We start from the raw sequence: 22131 nt of genomic DNA on the forward strand, positions 1-22131 counted from the left end.
CCTTCCTCCTCCCTCCCTGCTAACTGTATTCTCATTTCTATTGTGTCAGATTTAATACAGTAAACTTTCTTGACTGAATTAAAAAGCTAGTCAGTTTATTAAAATCAGAAATATTCTCCTGGGAAAATTATTTTGTCTCTGTATCTTTTTTCCCCCGTAGTTACGCTTCTGTCTCTATCTATTTATCCTCAATTACATATATATGTGTGAATACATATAGATAGATGGTCTTAAAACTTTTTCCTGTTGTTACATTATTTCCTAAGACAAAATGGGTGGGAGACCACTAGAGTTGCTAAAATTTTTGTATTATTCAAGGTGTTTATATTATACCAAAAATCATGAGTTAATAATTTAAATTCCACCAATAAATTATTTCTTACAAAAAGTGGGGGGACCCTGAGTTTAGTAACAGAGGAGAGCTGTTACCACTAGCTCTGATTTAGAAGTGAGGAAAGGAAGGAGCCGTTGTCAGTTTTTATAAGTAAGCTTTATGTAGAAAGCTGTCCAACTTGCTACAATATGTGAGGAAGAGATAAATCCTGCATCATTGTTCTTTCACCCTCCACCCCCGCCTCAATCATCCTGATGGTGTCTCCCATTGACTGAGCATAATCAGAAGTCAGTTGCAAGGGAGGTTCACAAAGTTTGCAGGTCAGATGTCCCAGCACAGAGCCACCTGGAAGTTGGAAAGTGGACCCAGACAGCAAACAGAAAATGATGATGACTTGGTGGTTTTTGTTTTTATTAGAGAGGAGTCAGTGAGGAGAAGCAAAGTGGAACTGAGCAGTAAATTCATTTAACAAATGTTCCGCAAATATTTGTATAGTTCTCTTTATGTGCTGCAGGTGCTTGCAGGTGCTTGGCTACAAAAGTGAACAAACAGATCAAGATCCCTGCCTCATGCACCTTCCATTCTAGTAGGGAAAGGCAGACAATAAGTAGTCAGTATAAGTACATTTTCTAGTGTGTTATAAAGTTATGTATACATTGAAGAAAGAGAGAGAGAGAGAGAGAAGAAAAACAAGAAAGCAAGCAAGAAAAAGAAAGCAGGCAAGCAGGCGAGGAATTGGGAACACGCGAGCAGAGGTGGGATTCGTTGTTCTGTGGGGTGACATTTGAGCACACTTGAAGTAAGTCAGGGAGTGAGCCATGCAGACATTTGAAGTAAGCCAGGGAGTGAGCCATGCAGACACACTGAGAAAGAGTTTCTACCACAGGGAAAGACCAGTGCGAAGGCCCCAGTGGAAACATGTCTGACTTATTTGAGAGGTAGCAGAGGTAGACAGGAAGCAGAAAGGAGCTTGGGAGGAGGGAAGTGGGAGATAAAAGGGCATTTGAGCACATGTGCCTTGCAGGTCGTCCTGGGGACCTTTGCTTTCCTCTGAGTAAATGAGCACCTTGCTGGGTTTTGGGCAGAGTAGTGGCCTGTTGCACTCAGGATTTATAAGGTTTGCTTTGGCCACCATGCTATGAGTAGATAGTAGGGGGCAGGAACAGAACCAGAGAAGGTTAACGTGCAAAGGCACAGAGGAGGGTGAGAAATGGTCCAATTCTGGATAAATATTGAGGGTAGAGTCAGGATTTCCTAGTGATTTGATGATGAGAATGTGAGAAAGAAGTTAGATCAGTTTATTACTTTGTATTGTGTATCTGTATAGATGTACTGATATCTGTATAGATCTGCCATCAGGTGAGCTGAAGAAGGCTAAAGGAAGCTGGAGGGGTAAAATTGTTAACCTGAAGAACTGGGGGCCTAGTCAGGTATTAGAAATAGGTTAAAAGAAGAAATATATAAATGAAGAATAGTTGGAAGGCATTGTATGCATGCTCAAACATCAGGGAGATGGAACATCTTTAGTGATCTGGCGACCTCTAGTGGACAAGTGTATTATTAACCTACAGGGAATTGCCATATCTCCAGAGTTCACTCTTGAAAATACTTAGGTTCTTTAGACTTTAGTTTTCATTTGAAGCATGTTTAGAATAAATTATAATTGATATAGATATTTTTATGAACATGTGAAGTGTGAAATTTTATCAGATTCAATATTTAAAGGCCACAAGTGAAAAAACAAGTTTAATAGAAGGTTGACAGTTACCTGTTACCTGGGCAAGACTATAGAAGAAGTTAAAAGATGTGATACATTCTAAGAATTAAGAAGGAGCATTTGAGCTGGGATGGGAACTTGTGGGGCGTGAACAGTACAAGGCTAGAGAGTGGGGTGAAAGTGGAGAAATTGATTGTTTGAAGAAATGTCAGTGATTTGACACACTGCCTGCCACACTTAGCACCTTTGCTGGTCCAACAAGTGGATATCACCAGTGACTATTAGATTAAATTCCCCCAGTCCACCGTCCCACTGTTGTTTTATTGCCAAAGCCAGAATTCTGTATTAGGATGTGCAACAAGTCTTATGAATGAATAATTTCCCCTAGATATTTCTTGATTTGTCTCTTTTTCATTCCCACAAGTTACCTCTACCTTAGTTTAGATGCTCGTCATTGCTTGTTTGAGCTATATCAAACCTTTTAACTGTTCTCCCTGTCTTTTGTTTCTGAATCTCTTCAATTAATACTATAACCTGTTACTCTTCTGCTTCAAGTTATTCACAGGCCCTCCATATCCTTCTGGATGAAGTCCCATGAGGCAGACCCCAACCTGGTCTTTCTTTCACCCCTCCTGCCCTACTTCTGCCTCACTTCTGCCTCCAGTTCATATCAGTTTCAGTCCTTTTTTTCGCTGCTGTGACTCAATGACCCAACCAGCACAATTATAGAGGAGGAAAGGTTTGTTTGAGGGCTTATATTTTCAGAGGTCTTAGTCCATAGAATGCTGGCTCCATCCATTCCTTGGGGCTCAAGATGAGGCTGAATATCATGGAGGGAGAGAGTGGCAGAGGGAAGCAGCTTACCTCATGGTGATCAGGAAGGAGAGAGACTCCATTCTCCAGATAAAAAATATATACCCAAGAGCCACGCCCAAATTCCAGTCTCCTCCAGCCACACCCTACCACTTCAATTAATCCTATCAGGGATTAATTCACTAATTGGGTTAAGACTTTCACAACTCAGTCATTTCTCCTCTGAACCTTCCTGCATTGTCTCACCTGTGAGCTTTTGGGGGACCCCTCACATCCAAACCATAGCAATATCCCAGTCATGTTCAGCTTGGTGCCCCCTGTGTGTCTTGGCAAGGGTGCCTGGTTGCCTCTCTCCCTCAGACTCCATCTTCCACTCTACTCTCAAAATGTGTTTTTTGCTTCCATTGCTCACGTGCTATCTTCTTCTCTAAGGCCTTTTCCTTCACTTAGGCCTTTTCTGCCGTTTCTCCTCCAGTCTGGGGTTCTCAGTCTGCAGTGTGCTCATCCTGCTCTGTGCACTTTTCTCTTAGCATGTCTCCCTCTGCTCTCATGATGGGTTTGCATGTTTATGTCCTCTGTACTCTCAGAGCTATTCAGGGTACAAGACCAGGACTTATTCATGGTTGTAGCCCCAGAGCCTGACATCCAACCCTGATTGTTAGGTAAATGAAATGTGTAGGCAATATAAGATTCACAGGGATGGAACCATCAGAGGACTGAAGGAACTGGGAAGAAAAGTAAGTAAAGGCTTTTGTTTCTAGGAGATGTTCGGGCCTTTATTCATTCTCTCTGTCTCTGTCTCTCTGTCTCTGTCTCTCTCTCTCTAAAATCCTGGGAATTGAACCCAGGGGTGCTCTACCACTGAGATATATCCCCAGCTCTTTTTTCTTTTTGAGACAGGGTCTTCCTAAGTTGCACAGGCTGGCCTCCAACCAGTGATCCTCCTGCCTTAGCCTCCCAAGTCACTGGAAGTAGAGGCATGTGCTGCTGTACTTGGTTACATTTCTGTCTTTTAAGAAACCCTCTATTGAAGTTAGTAGGTAGTAATATGGAAAAGTGAACATATCACAACTATAGATGAAGTTTTACAAGTTACACACCCTTGTAACCAACACCCAGATGAAGAAATGGGGTATGACTAGTTCTCCAGAAAGCCAATTTCCTCTCATTTCCTACTTCCAGGGTTAATCTTTATCCTTTCTTCTGATCTCATGCATTAGTTTTGTCTGATTTTGAAGTTCATATAAAAGAAATAATGCACTATGTTCCCTTTCGTGTCTGACAATATTTTGCTCAGCATTTTGTCCAGGATGCATGGCTGGTGGTTACGAAGCATTCATTCTCATCACTGTGCTCATCCTTTACCTAATATAAAAAAAAAAAAAGCCAAAATACCTGTACCATGTCTAAGAATAAATTGAACTCCAACTTTAAAATAATAGAAGATATTAACCCAAAGTATATATGATTTAATAGATACAGGATTATATTTAATAGATACAGGATTAATTTTGCTACTATTATATTTTCATTGTTTATTATTAATATGCTGATTTTGGGGGGAAAGAATATACAAGTATGTAAATGTCATTGAGCAAAATAACTGTGAAACAGTAAAAATGGTCATAGCTAACTTATGATTTGGGATCATATTTCAATGAGTATGTCATTCTTCTCTTTCTTTAATACAAGAGTAGCCCTCTCCCTTTTTTTTGCACAGTTTCTCCATTCAAATCTTCCTTTGGGATCAGTATATCACCACCCCAAAGCACATGACAAAAACCAATTTGCTTTGGTTCCAATTCAGGATCACTTTGTGGTAATGTAAAGAACAAAATATAGACTAGAATTGGAAGATGGATGTGGGTTTAAATATTGACTATGTCCTTTACTGTCTGAGATTTTAGGGAAAAAAGTTCACTTAAACCTTTTGAGCTTTAGTTTCCTCAACTGTAAAATAAGAATAGCCACCTTGCATATTTCTTTGAGTGGTGGGGGTTAGAAAGAGAATTTGGAAGAAATTCCTTAGCAGAGGAGAATTTCTTTTTCTCCAAATAAATGAAATTCCATCTTTTTACAAAAATGTGATAATAAGGCTGGGGATATAGCTCAGTTGGTGGAGTGCTTGCCTCGTAAGCCCAGGGCCCTGGGTTCAATCCCCTGCACTGCAAAAATAAATGAATGAATGAACGAATAAATAAATGTATGCGATAACAATGTCCTGTCAGATGTTCCTGTGAGTTTAAGCTACCTTTTTTCTTTGTTTTCATTCTAGGGTTGATAACTTCGGCTTGGGTCTTTTACTTCGATCCAAGCAAATAAAACGCATGGTCTCTTCGTACGTAGGAGAAAATGCGGAATTTGAACGGCAGTTTTTATCTGGTGAATTAGAAGTGGAGCTGACACCTCAGGTGAGAAGATTTTTCTACTTGCTTTTCACAATACTAGCTTATTGAAACATTTGCTCTTTCTCCTTAAAAATTTCTTTGTATGAGACAGAGGGGATGCTATTTGCCAAACCAAGGAATTTTGTTTATAAATCAGATCTGTTGATTGCTAGAGAATGAATATTTTATGCCCCTGTGTACTGAAGAATGAGGTATAGTAGAAATATCTTTGTTGCAGGGTAAATTCCAAGTTCGATACAATAGTATACATTGTGCCTGAAGCCAGCAAAATGTCTTGAAACGGTCAGGAATTGTCCTGAAAGTCAGTTTCTACAAATCACAGAGTTAGAATTTGTGAGTGATCAGGTCTTGCTGAGACATAGGAGCATGAAGCCCACAGAGGGTGAAACTGACTATATCACAGAGTAAGTGTGGAGATCAGAGCCCAGGCCCCTGGGGACTGATGTTATTATGAAGCAAGCAGTTACTCCAGTTTATCTAACAATTGTCCACTTGTTTGCTGACTCATCTCTTAATCCATTGAAGAATTTGACGTAAAGGAAGTCAGTCTTTGGAAGCCATTTGGGTGAAGTGAGTTTCCATGTGCTGGTCTTCCACCTGGACATGTTCTGCTTCTGCCTCTGATATGGAACCCACTGCTCTGCTTGAAAGACCTTACCTCCAACTTCACCAAGATGCTAATAATGTAGCAGAATATTGAAAAATATATTTCAGTAATTAAATCAGGCATACACTGGCCTAGAGAGAGCACAGGGGGCTGTTCTTTCTAATTGACGTTTCACAGAATTACAGTTACACCTGGTCACCCTACAACATTGGACTGTATTTATCATAGCACTTCACTACATGGTACTTACTCAGTTTCCATTTAAAATTTTGTGAAAAGGCAAAGATGTGCTTCCCTAGTCTGTTTAGGCTACTATAACCAAACAGCATAGACTGAGTGACTTGAACACCAGAAGTTTATTTCCTATAGTTTGGGAGGCTGGGGAGTTCAAGACGAAGGTGCCAGTCAGTTCATTTCCTGGTGGGGACTCTCTTCCTGGCTTGTGATGGCTGACTTCTGGCTGAGTTCTCACATGAAGGGTGAAGAGCTGAGGGGGGCGAGCAAGAGTGTAAGCAAGCTCACTGGTGTCTCTTCTTGTAAGATCATTTATGTCTCTTTCAACCTTAATTATCTCCTCCTGGGCACATTCTCTAGACAGTCACAATGGGAGGGTGAGGGCTTCAACTTAGGAGTTTAAGAGGGTCTCAGTGCAGTCTGTGGCATATTCTCCTTTTTGCCTCATCTATTTCCTACCACTCCGACACTTGACACGGTTCTTTTGGGGTAGAGGAATCAGCACTTGACATGGTTCTGTTAAAGATCATCCTCCCTCTTGGGGGCCATAGGCGTGGCATGTCTCCATGTGCAGTTGCTTTTAATACTAATAATCAATATATCCTTAGATTCAGATTATAGAGAATACTGGGGCGATTTCATGGTGCTGGGACACAAAATAACATACAATAAAGTTTAATATTAATACTTAGATGAAATCATAAATAAGCAATTATGATTTTTTCAAATCTGTAAGGAGCCTGTGATTTCTTTAGTCTACAAATTCTCTAAAAGTTATATATAGGTATATGAGAATGTATTCCTCTGAGCTTTGATGTGGTGTTTGGTCTTCATTGCTTTCTTAGTGTATGATTAAGTTTAAGGATATTTTTCCCACCTAATAAAAAATAAATAGGTTAATCATAAGTACAATTTGTATTCTTCCTATGTCTAGTTCTTTAAAGATCAAAATAGGGTTTTAGTCTGCCATTGAGTATATGAAATAGAATAAATATTAACTATAAGCTGATTCCTCTCTTCTCTGTTAGTAATAACAAAAACTTTCCACTGTTAATAACTAACTTTAGAGTTCTTGGAAGGGGTAACTTCTATAGAAACTTACTGACGTATTCTTCCAGGGAAATTAAAACTAAACCGAGCATGGTACCCTCTACCTTGCTGGGAACTGGGCTTTTTTTTTTTTTTTTTATTTAAGCCATCATACAGTAAGAACATGTGTCTTGAATAAGATAATTAATTATACTCTTGAAGATTTTTTACTTAACATTTCCGTGTATTAACCATGAAATGATGTAATCAATACTAAAGAAAAAAAATACAAAAAGATTCTGTGAACAATAAAAATTCAGATCCAGCCTCAACACTTGGTGTCTCTGCGTGCTGTTTCTCCACCGCACCAACACCTCCCATCCACCTAGGACCCCTGACCACTGCTAGGGCTGGACCCTGGCACCTTTTTACATCATAGGACGAGATACTTTATCCTGTGGGTTGTGGAGCTGTTGAAAATTAACCTTTCAGGTGCTCCTTGTATCTTCTATCTTACACCCTATTTTGTCAGAGGACATAATAAGGGGGAAGAACTTCCTTAATATTTTTCTTTATTTTTTTTTTTTTAAGCTAAAAAAGGTAGATGCTTCCCTTCTCAACTTGGTGGTTCATTTATGGGTCAGTGGCTCTGGCTGCCTATTTTGAAGCCCAATAGCCCAAAGGGGAAGTGTTGATGGTGGTAGGGATCAGGACTCCTTTGTGCGGTGAGACCTGCAGAAGGGCCATCTGCAGAAATATTCGACTCTCAGGCTCTTGCTCAGTTGTACAGAGAAGTAGAGTATTCAGAGAGGGTGTACATAAATATTTTGAAGTAGGGAATATTTTTATGACTGTTTCAATAATTTAATTTTTTGAACGTACTTTTAACCTAAACTGCAACACAAAGCAGAATTGTCTCTGTACATTAGACAGAATAGAGAACCGGTGATCAGGAAGATTTCCAGTTACACTGCAAGTTCCTCCTTTCCCAGAATATCCCATCTACTTGAATGACCTGATCCCAACTGTTAGTCTCTTCTTTGAGTTAAATACTTATAGGCCTCAGTTACTGTATAGAGAACAGTTCTGAAATTGGGTCAATCTGAACAGACTGTGCCTAATAACTGTATTAATTCTTACTAATGATTAGCCCATTAGTTACCTAGTAAGACATGATGCAGCAAGACCCCACCCATAGGTTTCAGTGTTAGGGAGGGTGTCAGGACATGGTCAGGGCCAGTATAGATCTAGGGGAAATCTGGGAGGAAAGTTGGTTGTGGGTGAGAGAGACCCAGGGAAACCAGGTTTGAAATCACTGGTAGTAAGAAGAGGGAAGGGTCATCTATGGGAAAGGTAACCAAAAGGAGACACAAAGAAACTGCTTTCAGCTGTTTGTACTATGAAACAAAGTTTGAAGTACTCTTGGTTTTTAAAACCCCATTTACCTGTATACTGTACTCTTTGCTTACCTTTGGATTTTTCCTTGGGCCATTTAGCAAAACACTTATAATTATGGTTCAGAATAAATTCTAAAATAAATGTGAACACTTCACAGTATTGGCTTATTAATCATAGCACACAGTAACATACAAATTTTAAAGCTATTTTAGAAGTATATATAAGAGTTATTTAATTTGGATTTGAAATTTGATTTAAAAATATTAAAACTAGGCATATGTAGAATGATGTCAGGAGACCCGCGGGAGGTCTAGAAGCTGAAAGCATAACTAGACAAATAAGCAGTTACGTTTTGAGTATGGATTAAGAATGTACCGGTTGTTGTCCAGAGACACAGAGACTTCTTTTACTTGATCTTTCAGCATGTGGGGTTAGGGAAATATGCACGTCAAAATATAGTGCTCTGCGCTTCTTAGAATTATAAGCTTCTGGAGAGTGGGAATCATGTCTGTAAATGTTTGTGTCCCCAGACAGCTGCGTGCTTAGTGAACGTTTTACTGAGTGTTGGTGCTCGGACAGCTGCGTGCTTAGTGAACTTTTTACTGAGTGTTGGTGCTCGTTTGCAGGGCACACTTGCAGAGCGGATTCGTGCGGGTGGTGCTGGAGTTCCTGCGTTTTACACCAGCACAGGGTATGGGACCCTGGTTCAAGAAGGGGGAGCACCCATCAAATACAACAAAGATGGCAGCATTGCTATTGCCAGTAAGCCCAGAGAGGTAAGAACAGCTCATCCAGACCATACCAATAACCCTTTCCACGTGGGATTCTGGGTGGAATCTCTGTGGTAAGAAAACAAAAATTTCACTTTCATCATTATATTTGGTGACATTTCTAGCTAAATCTGGGTGTCTGCTGTGATTAAAATCACATACAGAAAGAAGCTGTGAGGCATATATACTATACTGCGCAAGATTAGTTGGTTTATTTTATGGATGGTTTTAACAAATTTAGGAACGTTACGATTACTGATTTTGCTTATATGAAAAATGGAAAATTTGTTTAATATGCGTGGACCCATCCTGTGATTGAAGGAGCTAAAAGGAAAAGGTAAATCATAAGTTAATCTGAAATCTTGAAAAGCAGGGGACCAGTAAAATTAAATGATGGAATACAGAGTTCATATTATCACCCTTATATTTTGTATCTTGGACATCTGTGAACTTTTCATTTAATAAACCAGTTTGATTTAAAATGCTGTGTTGGATGGGCTACCTTTATAATGGTCTGTTTTAGTCATATAATTGGAAAGAGTAGACTTCTGGATATAGGTATTTAAGTTACTCAGATCTGAGATAATTTTAAAAATTATATGGTCAATATTTCATTACTGTATTTTTTATGATCTTTTCATTCTTTTTTTCCAGATGGCTCAAGGGAATTAACTACTAGGGGGTGTTGCAGAAATGCTAAGATTATACCTCTAGGGAAGTGAAAGTAGTCAGTGAAAGCATCTCTCACCATTTTTGTACATGTGGGGATGCTGGCTCTGCTCCTCCTCTTCTGGGGGACGGTACGGGGTCACTGAACATGCCTCTCACTATTCAGTGTTTATCTCCAACCATGACCTCCATCTGGAGCTTTGCCTTCCTACTGAGAGTGACCTATATGGCTTGAAAGCTTTTATTAAATAATTTTCATATTCAATCTTGCTTTTTCCTTTGCTACTTAATTAGATTTAAAACATTTCTCAATAAAGAAAAAAAAAGAGCCAAATTTAAAACATGAATCTTAGTAATATAAAACAAGTACAAAAGTACCTAGAAAAATCAGGTTAACACTTTGGTAGCTGCTACAAATTGTATCATTAACTCACTCTGAAAAAATTTGGTAAACTAGATTCTTCCCCGAGTTCATTTATGCCTGGAGCCAGGTGCACGAATCTAGTAGTTTTGTCATTTTGACTGCATCCTCCAGGAATATGACAGGTTATTCTTTGAAACAGTTCTTCTCATCTCTTTATTGTTGGCTTATGGTTTCAAGATGAAGTGAGCTCATTCCTTAGGTTAAGGTTGTTTATTGAGGCTCTTGCCTTTGCGGGGCACTGATCTAAGCACTGTGGGGCAATGGAGGGTGTAGACCAGGTCCACCTGCTAGTGAAGACACTGAGAGTGAATGAACGAACACATAACGTGTGTATGTGTCATGGAGAAAAACCAAGGAGGTTAAGGGCAAAGAGAATGATCAGTAGGGAGATGATGTTCCAGATTGGGTGATTAGGAAAAGCCTTTCTCAGGAGGTAGTTTTTGATGGAGACCTGAACAGGTAAGAGAATGAGTAAGATTCTCAGAGGGTAATGACTTTAGTCAGAGGAATGAGTAAGTACAAGGGATTGACACAGCCATAGGCTTATCCTGTTTGGAAATCATCAGTGCATTGAAGACTGGAGCAGAGAACATGAGGCAGAGAGGGGTACAGATGTAGAGTGAGGAAAGACAGGAGCCAGATCCACACAGCTTGGAGTTCATGGAGTGTGGTGAGAAACCAGTGAGAGTTTTGAAAGGGTAGGAATGTGATGTGATCTAAGTTGTTTCTTGTAAACATCACTGTGGCTCTTGGGTGGTGAGTTTTATGGGTTTTGTTGTTTTGTTGGGGACTGAGAGCAGGAACAGTGAGAGAGGTTAGGAGGCAGTGATATTAATCCTGATGGGAGAGGAAGGTGACTTAATAAAAGCTAACAGTGGAGTTTGGGTGAAGTGGTTGGAGTCAGAATAGAAGTTGATGAGGGAGCTGCAACCGGATTTGCTGATGGGCTGATTGTGAGCTTAAGAATGGACAAGACATGGGCAAAGCAAAGAGCTCTCCAGGGACATGGTGCTTTTGAGATGTCCACTCAAGAGAGGGTGCTTGGTAGATGGTCTCCCACTGAGGGAAGAGTTTAGAACCAAGATAGGAACTTTGGAAGCATTGGCACAAGCATTTAAACCCTCAGGGCTAGAAGGATAGCTTAGGCCTGCATGCAAATAGAGAGCTCCTCTCTGACACTTAAAGGTCAGGAGAAGGAGGATGGGAAATAAAGAAAAGAATGACTAGGGTCTAATAAATGAAGAGAAAACCCAGGGCTTTCTGATGGTTTGGAAGAAGAGGGATGGTTTGGAAAGGAGGGAGGGATCATCTGAGTCAGAGAGTGTGATAAGGCTGGGTAATACCAAGACTAGAATTGACCAGTGGATTCGCAGAAGTGGAAGTCATTGACAACCTTAAGGAGTGGTTTTTCTAGAATAGAGGGGATGAAAATCTGATTGGAGTGGATTCAAGAAAGAACCTAGATGAAGAGGTAGAGACTGACTTTCACAACTCTTCCAAGTGAGTATAATAACTAGCTCAACCAAACTAGTTCTTTCCCTTTTTAAATTTTAGAGCGACTAACACTGAGCAACAGCTAGTGTGCAAACATCAGGAAGTTATATAATTGTAAAAGCAAAGCCAATTTCTTGACATTGCCCTGCATTAGCAAATATTTACTTCATTTCCCCAGATCTGTGTATAAAACACTCAAATGTCATCATTGGTGATGGTGTTTGAAGTACATATACCAAGAAAAGCTTTGTTTATCCATATGCAGCTTATATATTTCTTTTATGTAAGTTCATATTAAAAAGGTCTTAATTCATCAATGAATTCCAAGCTCTGTAGTATTTTCTAGCAGGAAACTGGTTTAATATCTTTAAAGAAGCTTTTCTTTAATAAAGGATCTCTGTTTTAAACCATTGTTAAAAATTATACTTGCCAAATTCCTATTGAAGCCTTCTTTTAACTGCACTGAGTCCATTTTTCCACTAGGGGGTGCAGTAGGAGCAAGTTTGAGGTTCTTGTGGCTCCATCCTGTGCAGAGATGGAGTGTGTCAGTGGTGGCTGGTTCCACTCTCCCACTCTCCTTTGTCTTAATTCCTAGAGAAAAATCCCCAACAAGAAGGGAACATACTGCTGAGGCAGAGATTTACCTTATTTTCTTCTCCTCCCAGTTCAAAGCAGAATCAAAAGGCGACAAACATACAAAAATCAATAGCATTTCATGAGCTCAGTAATGACAGAAAATCATAATAAATTGAGGTGTTATGTTCATAGTAGCAACACAAACCATGGCATACCTATGAATAAACTTAAGAAAAATACACCAAGATTTTATGGAGAGAGTGATAAAACTATTGAAGGAGGTAAATGAAAACTTCGAAAGAGGCATATGTTATATCCATGGGTGGGATAATGTTGATATGTCAGTGCTCTTAAAACTATTTACTAATTCTGTGTATCCCAATTAAAATCTCAACAGGTGATTATAGATCACAGATAAATGAGGAGAGAGGAATGGATTTTTATAACTACTTTGTGTTTCAAAACAATGCTTAGGCTGTTTCATGTGTGTTAAATAGGTATTTTCTGGGGTAGTGGGAAAATGGACCTTTTTTATGTTGCATATGTAACTTGTACACACAAAAAATAAAAGGAGTATTACGATAGTCTATCCCTCAGACCTGTAGAACTTTCAGTCCCTCAAATGCAGCTAACTTTGTTTTCATTGGACCTTGGCACATTCTGTACCCCAAGCTCCCCTTGACCATTTTGATGAAGTCTTTTTTTTTTTTTTGATGAAGTCTTAGTTGCTTAATTTTACTTAAGAAGTCTCCGTTGAGATTTCTCTCCCTCTGGTAGACCCTTCTTCACTAGGCTTGTATCCCTATTGTCTGCCTCTGTCAGAGAACGTATCACAAACAAAACATGTGCAAACACCTGATCTTGGTCTCTCTGTCTCCTACAGGTGAGGGAGTTTAACGGTCAGCATTTTATTTTGGAGGAAGCAATTACTGGGGATTTTGCTTTGGTGAAAGCCTGGAAAGCAGATCGAGCAGGAAACGTGATTTTCAGGTATTGTGATGGTTTAAAAAAATATATGAATGCAAGACATGGCAGCAACTCTACATTTCCTAAATTATGACTGCAAAAAAAGGTATCACAGTGAGTTTTTATTTAAGCATTCATTTAGAAAATGAGTTATGATCATACACACCCAGGTCTATATCTCCATATATGTGCATGCAGGGCTACTGCCATGCAGTCTTGTTGGTGCAATGGACCTGTGGGAGTCTGTTCTGATTGCTTATGTCCATGTTGCACTGCTCATAAATTAAATATTTGGATCTATGTTCTCTTGTACATAATCACGAGCAATTATTTTTCCCTATGTATTTTAGTTGTCAAGACCAATTTTTAGAAAGCATGACAAGAGCACACAATTTAATTTTGATACTGTTATTTATGTACATTATCTTATAACATGAAAATTCCTTTGCTATTCTGGAAAGATATTGCTAATGATAATTTAGGTCAGTTGTTTTCAGTCCTATTCGTGTCTCCCAGGAAATGTTTTTAGTATTCTATTGGAAAAGTTGATTATCTTTAATAATGCTGAACTTTCCTTCTCATTATCTGCATAGCCACAGGCTTAATAGATTTTAGCATCTTGATTATCCCAAGCATACTGAATTCTGAGTATTTAGCATCTTAGATTTATAGACTGTATAGTTGTGTTTTGACAATTGTGCCGCCTTTGACTACACATATGAGTTTTTCAAAATGTGTGCTCTTGAAGACAGCACCTGTTAAGTTACAGGAATCATTTTCTTATAATATTGCCATTTGCTGCATTTAATTAACTTTTTTTTATACTTAGCATATGCAGCTTTGCTGCAATCACAGTTAAATTCTCAATGGCACTCTCCTGTTTTCATTTTTTTTTTCCTGAAGAATATATGTGATATTAACATGCTGATTTCCTGAATGCAGTTTTTTACAGTGTGACTACTTCTGGCAATTACAGGGGACATTTTGCATCATGTTTACTTTATTTGACACATTGGTGTAATGTTTCCAAATCTTGCTGCTTTTTTAAAATGGTTACTGAATTTGCATAGTGGCAAATAGCAATGACTTGTTTTAATATTCCCAGGAGTTTGTGCTGTGCTCCATTGCCTGGCTCGAAGGGCTGCACAGGGGCTCTTCTAAGCCCTGACTTATTCTCATGGTTATTGAACTTTGGTATAAAATGAAAACTCTCCATCACTAATGGTCAAGTAACCTAGATTCTTAAGATACTTAGTAGGACAACTAGTCCAGAGGTCTGTTTAGCCATTGCTAAAGTGGGAGAGTGGCGGCCTAAAAAAGTGAGTAAAACATGACTGTGATTGATTTCCCTCCACCCAGGAGTGCCTATTGAAACAAAAATAGATTTTAATGTTTATGGTTAGAGGAAGTTTAACAATTGAGGAATGTGGGAAGCAAAATCATCAGCAAAATTAACACCTTTCTGAGTTTTTTACACATCATGTTATGCTTCCAAAAATTTCATAAGAAAATTTTGATTCTCCATCTGGGCAGAGTGGCACGTGCCTATAATCCCAGCAACTTGGGAGGAAGATTGCAAGTTTGAGGCCAGTCTCAGCAATTTAGCAAGGGCCTTCAGCAACTTAGTGAAACTCTGCTTAGAGGCAGACAACCTTGGGTTCAATCTCCTGTACCAAAAAAAAAAAAAAAAAAAAAAAAAAAAAAAAGAAAAGAAAGAAGAAAGAAAAGCATTCTCTAGAGCCTTTATAGGTGACTCACAAATTACCAGTGAATGTTTCATTTAATTTCTGTAATAGGTTTCTCTTTAACAAAGAATGTAATTACTATACCTTTTCATACATAGTACTTACTTTTCCTTTCTTAATATTTTAATGACAGCAAATTGTTTAGTGAAATACTTAACTATAGAAGCAAAGTAGCATTCCTGTTAAAAGATTAATGGAATTGTGTTTCAGTAGAGTAGATTAAAATCCATTTTATTTTTCATGAATAAGCTATATGTTGAATGTGAAAAATAGTCCTTCTTTCATTCAGTCCCTGAAACTGTGTAAATTGAATGAAGTGGCCACATGTTGAAATTTATAAAATTTCATTAGTGAAACATATGATACATTCTTGGAAAAGATTCATTGATTCTTTCACTCTACAACATTTTAAAATTGAAAGATGCTTTTTGATTTTTTTTTCACATCCTTATTTCTCTAATGTAGGAAAAGTGCGAGGAATTTCAACCTTCCGATGTGCAAAGCTGCAGAGACCACAGTGGTAGAGGTAAGAGAAGAGGTTATTTCTGAATTCCTCATATAAGTTTTTAAACTTGATGTTATATATTAATTCAAGAAGAAGCATAACAATCTGTTCGTTCTCTGGAGGACAAGCAATAGCAGCCTTTTGGTTTTGGATAGGGAAGGATTCTTTTTAAATATGTAATAGTTGGTGTTGTGGCAGATCTCTGGTCAGCTTTCTGCTAGAATGTTCTCTTTTGGAATCTAACCATTGAGTAGCTTAGAAAAGTCCTTTAGTCCTGGAATAAATTAGGTAAAAATCTGAAGATACATTTTTATATAGTCATGCTTCATTTTAAGATAGAGATACTATCAATTTTGTCATTGTGCAGACTCATAGAATGTATTTTCACATACTAAGGTGTTTGTGATGTCCATATAATCTCATAGGACCCCTTTTATCATATTGCAGTCAACTGTTGACTTAAACATTATGTGGTACATGACTATTTACAGGATTCTAGGACAATAGTAAATAATATCAGAAGTTTATTATCTTTCTGAGATCAATGCTGCGAGTACGTCTTCTCTGATTATTTTTGCAGAGCAGGGGCTGGAATCCAGGGCCTTGCACACGCTAGGCAAGCACTGTGCCATTGAACTACATCCCTATCCCTCCCTTAGCTGTGAATTCTTTAAGGCAGGAGGGTAGTACAAATAATTGCTGTGATGGGTTTCCATTTGGAGGAGTTGAATTCAGGAGTCACTGACTGACTCCTTTGTGTCAGGGTTTGGAAGAGGCATTAAGAATTCTAGAGCCTTCCCAGAGTTAAGGCCCTGGAATGGAAATAGGTACTTTTACCAAAACCCTGCCATTTTGAATGTACATATTTGAACTCCAAGGGAGACTTCAAAATGATTCTTTAGTTGCGTCTTTGAGAATCAACTTGAAAACAAATGTTCATGGAAGTTTGAGATAGCTTTCCCTTGGAAGGACTTTGTAGATGGCCACTTTGGGATCTCGAAAAAGAGACTGTGTGTCCTGGTGTTTTGTATGATGGTGCTGGTATTAGTGGCATCTTTTGATTTACCCATACAGTTGGTCAAGATGGTGTTTCCTGGAGGCAGTTCAGGAATATTTTTGAAACAGTTAAACCTTCCTGTTCTTTTCTACTCTTGGAAAGTGAAGTGCATACTTTTAGTGCTGGGGGATGTGGTATTTTCAGCCTGGCTATGGTGGTTTCTTTTGCAATGACTTTAGTATATTTTCTGCATTAAAGATGGATAATGTGGTTTACCTTGTCTGTGTAATCTGTTTCTTCTTTTTTTCAATTATTGTAACGACCTGTCCAGGGCACATATCTATAGCATTACTGAAGGAAGATCTATTATATAGATTCAAATAATGGATAGGTCAACCCTCCACTGATTTTATGTACTTCTGTAAAACTACTAGAAACTGACATTTCTTCCCTGAGTACAGAGGACCATTATGCATTATCCTGGGTGAAGTTCTGTTTAGAATTTTTTCCTATTATAATCTGGTTCTTTTCAGCTGTTCTTATTTCTTGCAAGAGCAAAAGAATGATTTTTCTAGTGTCCAAGAGTCACTGTAGGTATTAGAAAAGAGAGGCTCTCTTTTGGCATAAGGGGAGAAAAAAATTCTTTAACTGAGTCTGCGAATATAATAAAAGCCATCCTTCCCTGCTTCATGGAACAGAAATCTCTGATCTATCATCACACTGTATCGTGGTGGGCCCAGACCCACGTTAGGATCCTTTTTGATACAGTGCTGTAGACAGCCATTCCCAACTGACTGCACTGTCCAATATGGTAGCCACTAGCTACATGTGACTTTTAAAATTTAAATACAATACAAAGCTACTCAGTCATAGTAGTACCAGTTCTAGGACTCACTAAGCTGGATGTAGCTTGTGCCGACTCTGTTGATCAACAGAGAGAGAGAACATTGTTATCATCATTGCAAAAAGGTACATTGGTCAGAGCTGGAGTTGAAGAGTTGGGGTGAAATCAATATTTTATTCTAGTTTAGGAACTTAAGCAAAACAGCTATTTAGGCAAAGGATTATTGTAAGCCTAACCTCTCTGTATGCTCAGAGGAAAAGTGAAATGTGCATAGAAAAGTGGAAAATAATTGGGATTTGGGGATGCCCTAGTTTGGACATTTTCTGGTGTGAAAACTCTGTTTTGACTTTGTGATTTCTGAATTATTTGGAGTCGAGTGAGTACCTGGACCTCTGCCCCTGGTCTGTGCAGTGCTCTGTGTGTACCATTGCCTGCTCTGGTCTCCAGGTGTCTACGATCCTTCTCTTCTAGCCATGTTCTGCTCTAAATCACGGTCTTTGTGGGATGAATGATCATGAGCTGGTCTGAAGTATAGTATTTAAAAGGAAACTTGAGAAGCATTACCTCTATATTCTTCTACGTATTGATCAAGAATTTGTTATGTATCAATTACTACTGATTCTTTTCTCAACAAGTTAGTTGTTGGTGGACAAAATGGAATATGGAATGGAGGGCTTTTTATAACTGCATCTGGTTTATAACCTGTCTCTGGAAGCTCCATAGTGCTGCATCTTCTCAGTGCTTCTCTCTGTTTACTTGAGTTCTAATTTGAGTTTTGAGGAAGATAAAACCATAAATGTCTAAAATATAAATGATGATTACCTCAGATACCTTAAAATTCTGTGGGACTTAGAAGTAGCCATGGCAAAGGAACATACAATACAACTCTTGCTTTTTAGAAGTAATTTTTGCTCATTTTTTTCTAATTATATGGTAATTAATTTCTAATGTGTTTTTTTTTTTTTTTTTTTTTTTTTTTTGTTTTGTTTTGTTTTTTGGGAGCTGGGGATTGAACCCAGGGCCTTGTGCTTATAGGACAAGCACTCTACCGACTGAGCTATCTCCCCAGCCCCTTCTAATGTGTTTTATGTCAAGAAATAAGCTAATATGTTTATATTGAATGAAAAAGAAAATTAAATCTGCCTTCCATATCAATTATTTCTAGGTTCTGTAAATGGGAAACATTACTCCCTTTTGGACAAGTTGTCTCTTTCTGATGTGTTATAAGCAAACGTGCGTTGTGAAAAAAACCAAGGTGGTTACCAATGATATCTGTGTTTAGCAAAATAAATATGAACATTAACACTCTTCTTTCTCAAGGCCTGCAGCAGTTTGCATGCTTTTTTTCCCCAAAGTTGTGATGTAGTCCTCTTACAGAACTGGGTCATTACTTGGGAAAAGTAGTATAAGTGGGTGCACATATTGACACTCATGCCAGAAAGAGGTTTCTCTTTTTAACCCAGCCAGTGTTATTTCTGGACCTCCCTCTCTTTGAGTGGGTGAAGTCTTCCCTAATAAACTTCATGAGTTTAAGAGCAAAACCAGCCAAGAATGACTCCTGGGTATTGTATTACATGTGTGTAATGAGAGCAGCAAGGACTACTGCGAAGGGAACTCATTTGGCTCTTTCTTGGAAGGAGACATGTTAATCTCTCAGCTCCCTGTGAGCCCCTCTGCCAGTCTCCTCTGGCAGTCCCACCATCCTGGGCTTCTCTGGCAAATGGCCTATTTCTACTTTTTTTTTTTTTTTGTTAGGAGCTTATAATAGAAACCCTAGGAGGAGACCAGGAGTGCTTCACTCAGGAGACTGTTGATGCTTTGTCTCCTGGAAGCAGCCCGGCATGCACGTGCTTTCAGAAAAGGTCTTCTGACTCAGCCACCCAAGGCTGCCTGTGACTGAAATAACCTAGCTGGTGTGGTTTTCTTTGTGCCGTCAGCCTTGTGCCATGGCTGGTGTCCTAAGACAGCAAAGGCTTACACAAAGTCCCTTCACCTATTTTAGTTACTTTCAGCTTTTAGTTAAAATGGGTATATTCATTATCATGACTTAAATAAAATTATTTTTATTTAGCAGTATTTATAGCATGGAATATTGACATACATACCTGCTTGTATGATGTTTAATGCACACAGCTATTCTAGACATGTAGCCTGTGTGGTTTATGAAGCATAATAAGTTGAACATCTATGAACCTGCCTAATTAATGTAAGAATAAGAGTCCACATCCTCTCCAGAGGTAACCACCATCAGGAATATTATATTTGTCAGGTCTCGTTTTTTTAAACAAATTCTGGGTCTTATGGTATGGGCACATGGAAAGTTATTGAAAAGATATTCTAAGAGTTTTTGATATATTTTTAAGAGCCAGGCTTTGAGAACTGTGACTTCTATGTTCTGTATCAGGGCCTACCTGGCACATTCTATCTCTAGTTAGGAGATTAATTTGAGGAAGAGATTAGGGGACATCTGCCTTCCCATGAGGCAAGCATGTTGTGTCTTTTGGTGAGCAAGTGAGGAAAGGTGAAAACTGCAGTGTAAATGATATTACAAAGTTTTGTTGTATATGCTGTTTAGGAGGTTTATGTAACCATAAATAGAAGAGTGTAATGAACCCAGCCAAACCCAACACCCCATGTGACAATCACCCCATGATCGCTCCTGCCTCATCTGCCTCATCTCATCACCTTCTCTCTGCGCTCATATCATCTTGAAACAGGTACCAGATCAGTGTACAGTACACTGATACTCAGAAAGTCTAGCGTGCCAGGCTCTTTTCTAGTGTCTGGAGAGAAAACGGTGAACAAAACTGAGAAAAACCCCTGCCCTCGCAGAGCCTTCTTCTGATGGTCCACATAAACAAAAGATAAGGTAAAGGAGCAAAATGCTTCACATATTAAATACCTGTTAAATGCTAAAGAGAAAGAAAACAACACATGGGAAGGGACACAAAATGTCAGGGAAGTTTGACTTTTAGACAGGTTGGTCAGTTAAAAGCCTGGTTGAGATGACTGTTGAGTAAAGAACTCAAGAAAGTAAGGAAGGTAGATTTTCAGCTGACCAGGGGAGTTGGGGGCAGGGGTATGGAAGGACTCAGATTTGCAGAGACCTGAATATTCCATAGGGGAGCATCCTGGTGGGTTTGCAGGATAGCATGGTATGTTCTCTTTTCTTCAAGACAGAGGAACATGCTCCAGAATCTTACATGAGAGTTACTTTCTTAAGAGTCAAAGCAGTATCATCTTCAACGCCATGTGAAATAAGATTTTTATTCCTAATGTATTTTACAATAGTTTCCAAGAAATGGTTAGGCCTTGCTATGGTTTGAATGTGATTTGTTTCCCCAGAGATTCATGTGCTGGAAGTTTGGCTCCCAGTGTGGTAGTATTAAGAGGTGGTGGGACCTTTAAAAGATGGGGTCTGGTGGAAGGTGGTTAGGTTGTGGGGGCAATGCTCTTGGAAGGGATTAATGCTGGTCTCTTAGAGTGAGTTCCTAGAGAGTGGGTTGTAATGATACAGGGTCATCCCACACACGTGGCCTCTTCTGCATGTGACTGTTTCCCTTTCTGCTTTTCCACCGTGGTGCGATGTAGCCAAGGGGCTCTTATCAGAGGCAGAACAGATGGGGCTTCCTGATCATAGACTTTCAGCTCTATAACTGTAAGCTAAATAAACTTCTTTAAGGTACCCAGCTTTAGGTATTTTGTTATTCCAACAGAAAACACCCTAATGCTTAAATCTAATGTCAAAACAGGTGAGCGGAGAAATGTGATTTTTGAGATTAGAGCTTCCTGAATTTTGTGACTCTTGATCCCTATTTGGAGGAGTTTGCATTGATAATGCCTCATGCATTGTCTTGGCAGAAGTGATTGAATAGACTTAGCAAGACCCTAAGCAACTTAGTGAGACCCTATCTCTAAATAAACAATTAAAAGAAAAAATAGGGTTGGGGATATGGCTCACTGGTAAGTGCCCCTGGGTTCAATCTCTGGTACAAAAAAAAAGTAAGTGATCAAATTGGTTTCACTTTACAATAGAATGTGGGAACACACGGTGGATTTTAACCAGGGGACTTAATCACTTCATTGGATCCTGTGAATATTTAATTTCCACCAAGCAGGCCAATTAATGTATCAGTATTTTAGAGATTTTGGCTATCTTACTTCCTGCTTTAAAGAAATTGAAAATGCCTAAAGGATAAACATAATTCCTTTCCACTTAAATTTCTTTTATTCTTAATCTTTAGACTGCTAATGCCTTGATTTACAGTTTCAAGAGCAGTGAAATTCAAATTGTTTTCAAGAGACAGTAAAAGGGAAAAATAATGGTATAACTCAGGAAAAAAAAAATAATAAAGCTTCCATTCACCTCAGACGTTACTTCTAACCATGCTGAGAAACTTCTTTAGACCTACTTTCAAGCAATCACATCACAAGCAACTGCTGCGCACGCCTGTGTGGAATTCATTCACACACAAATATCTCTGATTGACACGTGGAGGCATGATCTTTATGAGAACTTGGCTGAAATGCCAAATTTGACATTCACTGTGTGAAACTTAATAGGTTAAACGCCCTTCACTACATGTTAGTATTAAATTGGC

At 38.8% G+C, this 22131-nt stretch overlaps 1 protein-coding gene across 1 annotated transcript in view; it reads left to right on the forward strand.

Annotated features, from left to right (window-relative positions):
• The window catches only part of OXCT1 (3-oxoacid CoA-transferase 1), a 133705-nt gene that overhangs the window by 12809 nt on the left and 98765 nt on the right, over positions 1–22131 (forward strand). Inside the window, exons 4-7 of the mRNA XM_079145079.1 lie at positions 5140–5275; positions 9167–9316; positions 13357–13463; positions 15650–15710. Coding sequence (XP_079001205.1) covers positions 5140–5275; positions 9167–9316; positions 13357–13463; positions 15650–15710 — 454 coding nt within the window. The remainder of the gene's footprint in view (positions 1–5139; positions 5276–9166; positions 9317–13356; positions 13464–15649; positions 15711–22131) is intronic.

Source organism: Sciurus vulgaris (genome assembly GCF_902686455.1).
Source record: "Sciurus vulgaris genome assembly, chromosome: 6".
NCBI classification, from domain to species: domain Eukaryota; kingdom Metazoa; phylum Chordata; class Mammalia; order Rodentia; family Sciuridae; genus Sciurus; species Sciurus vulgaris.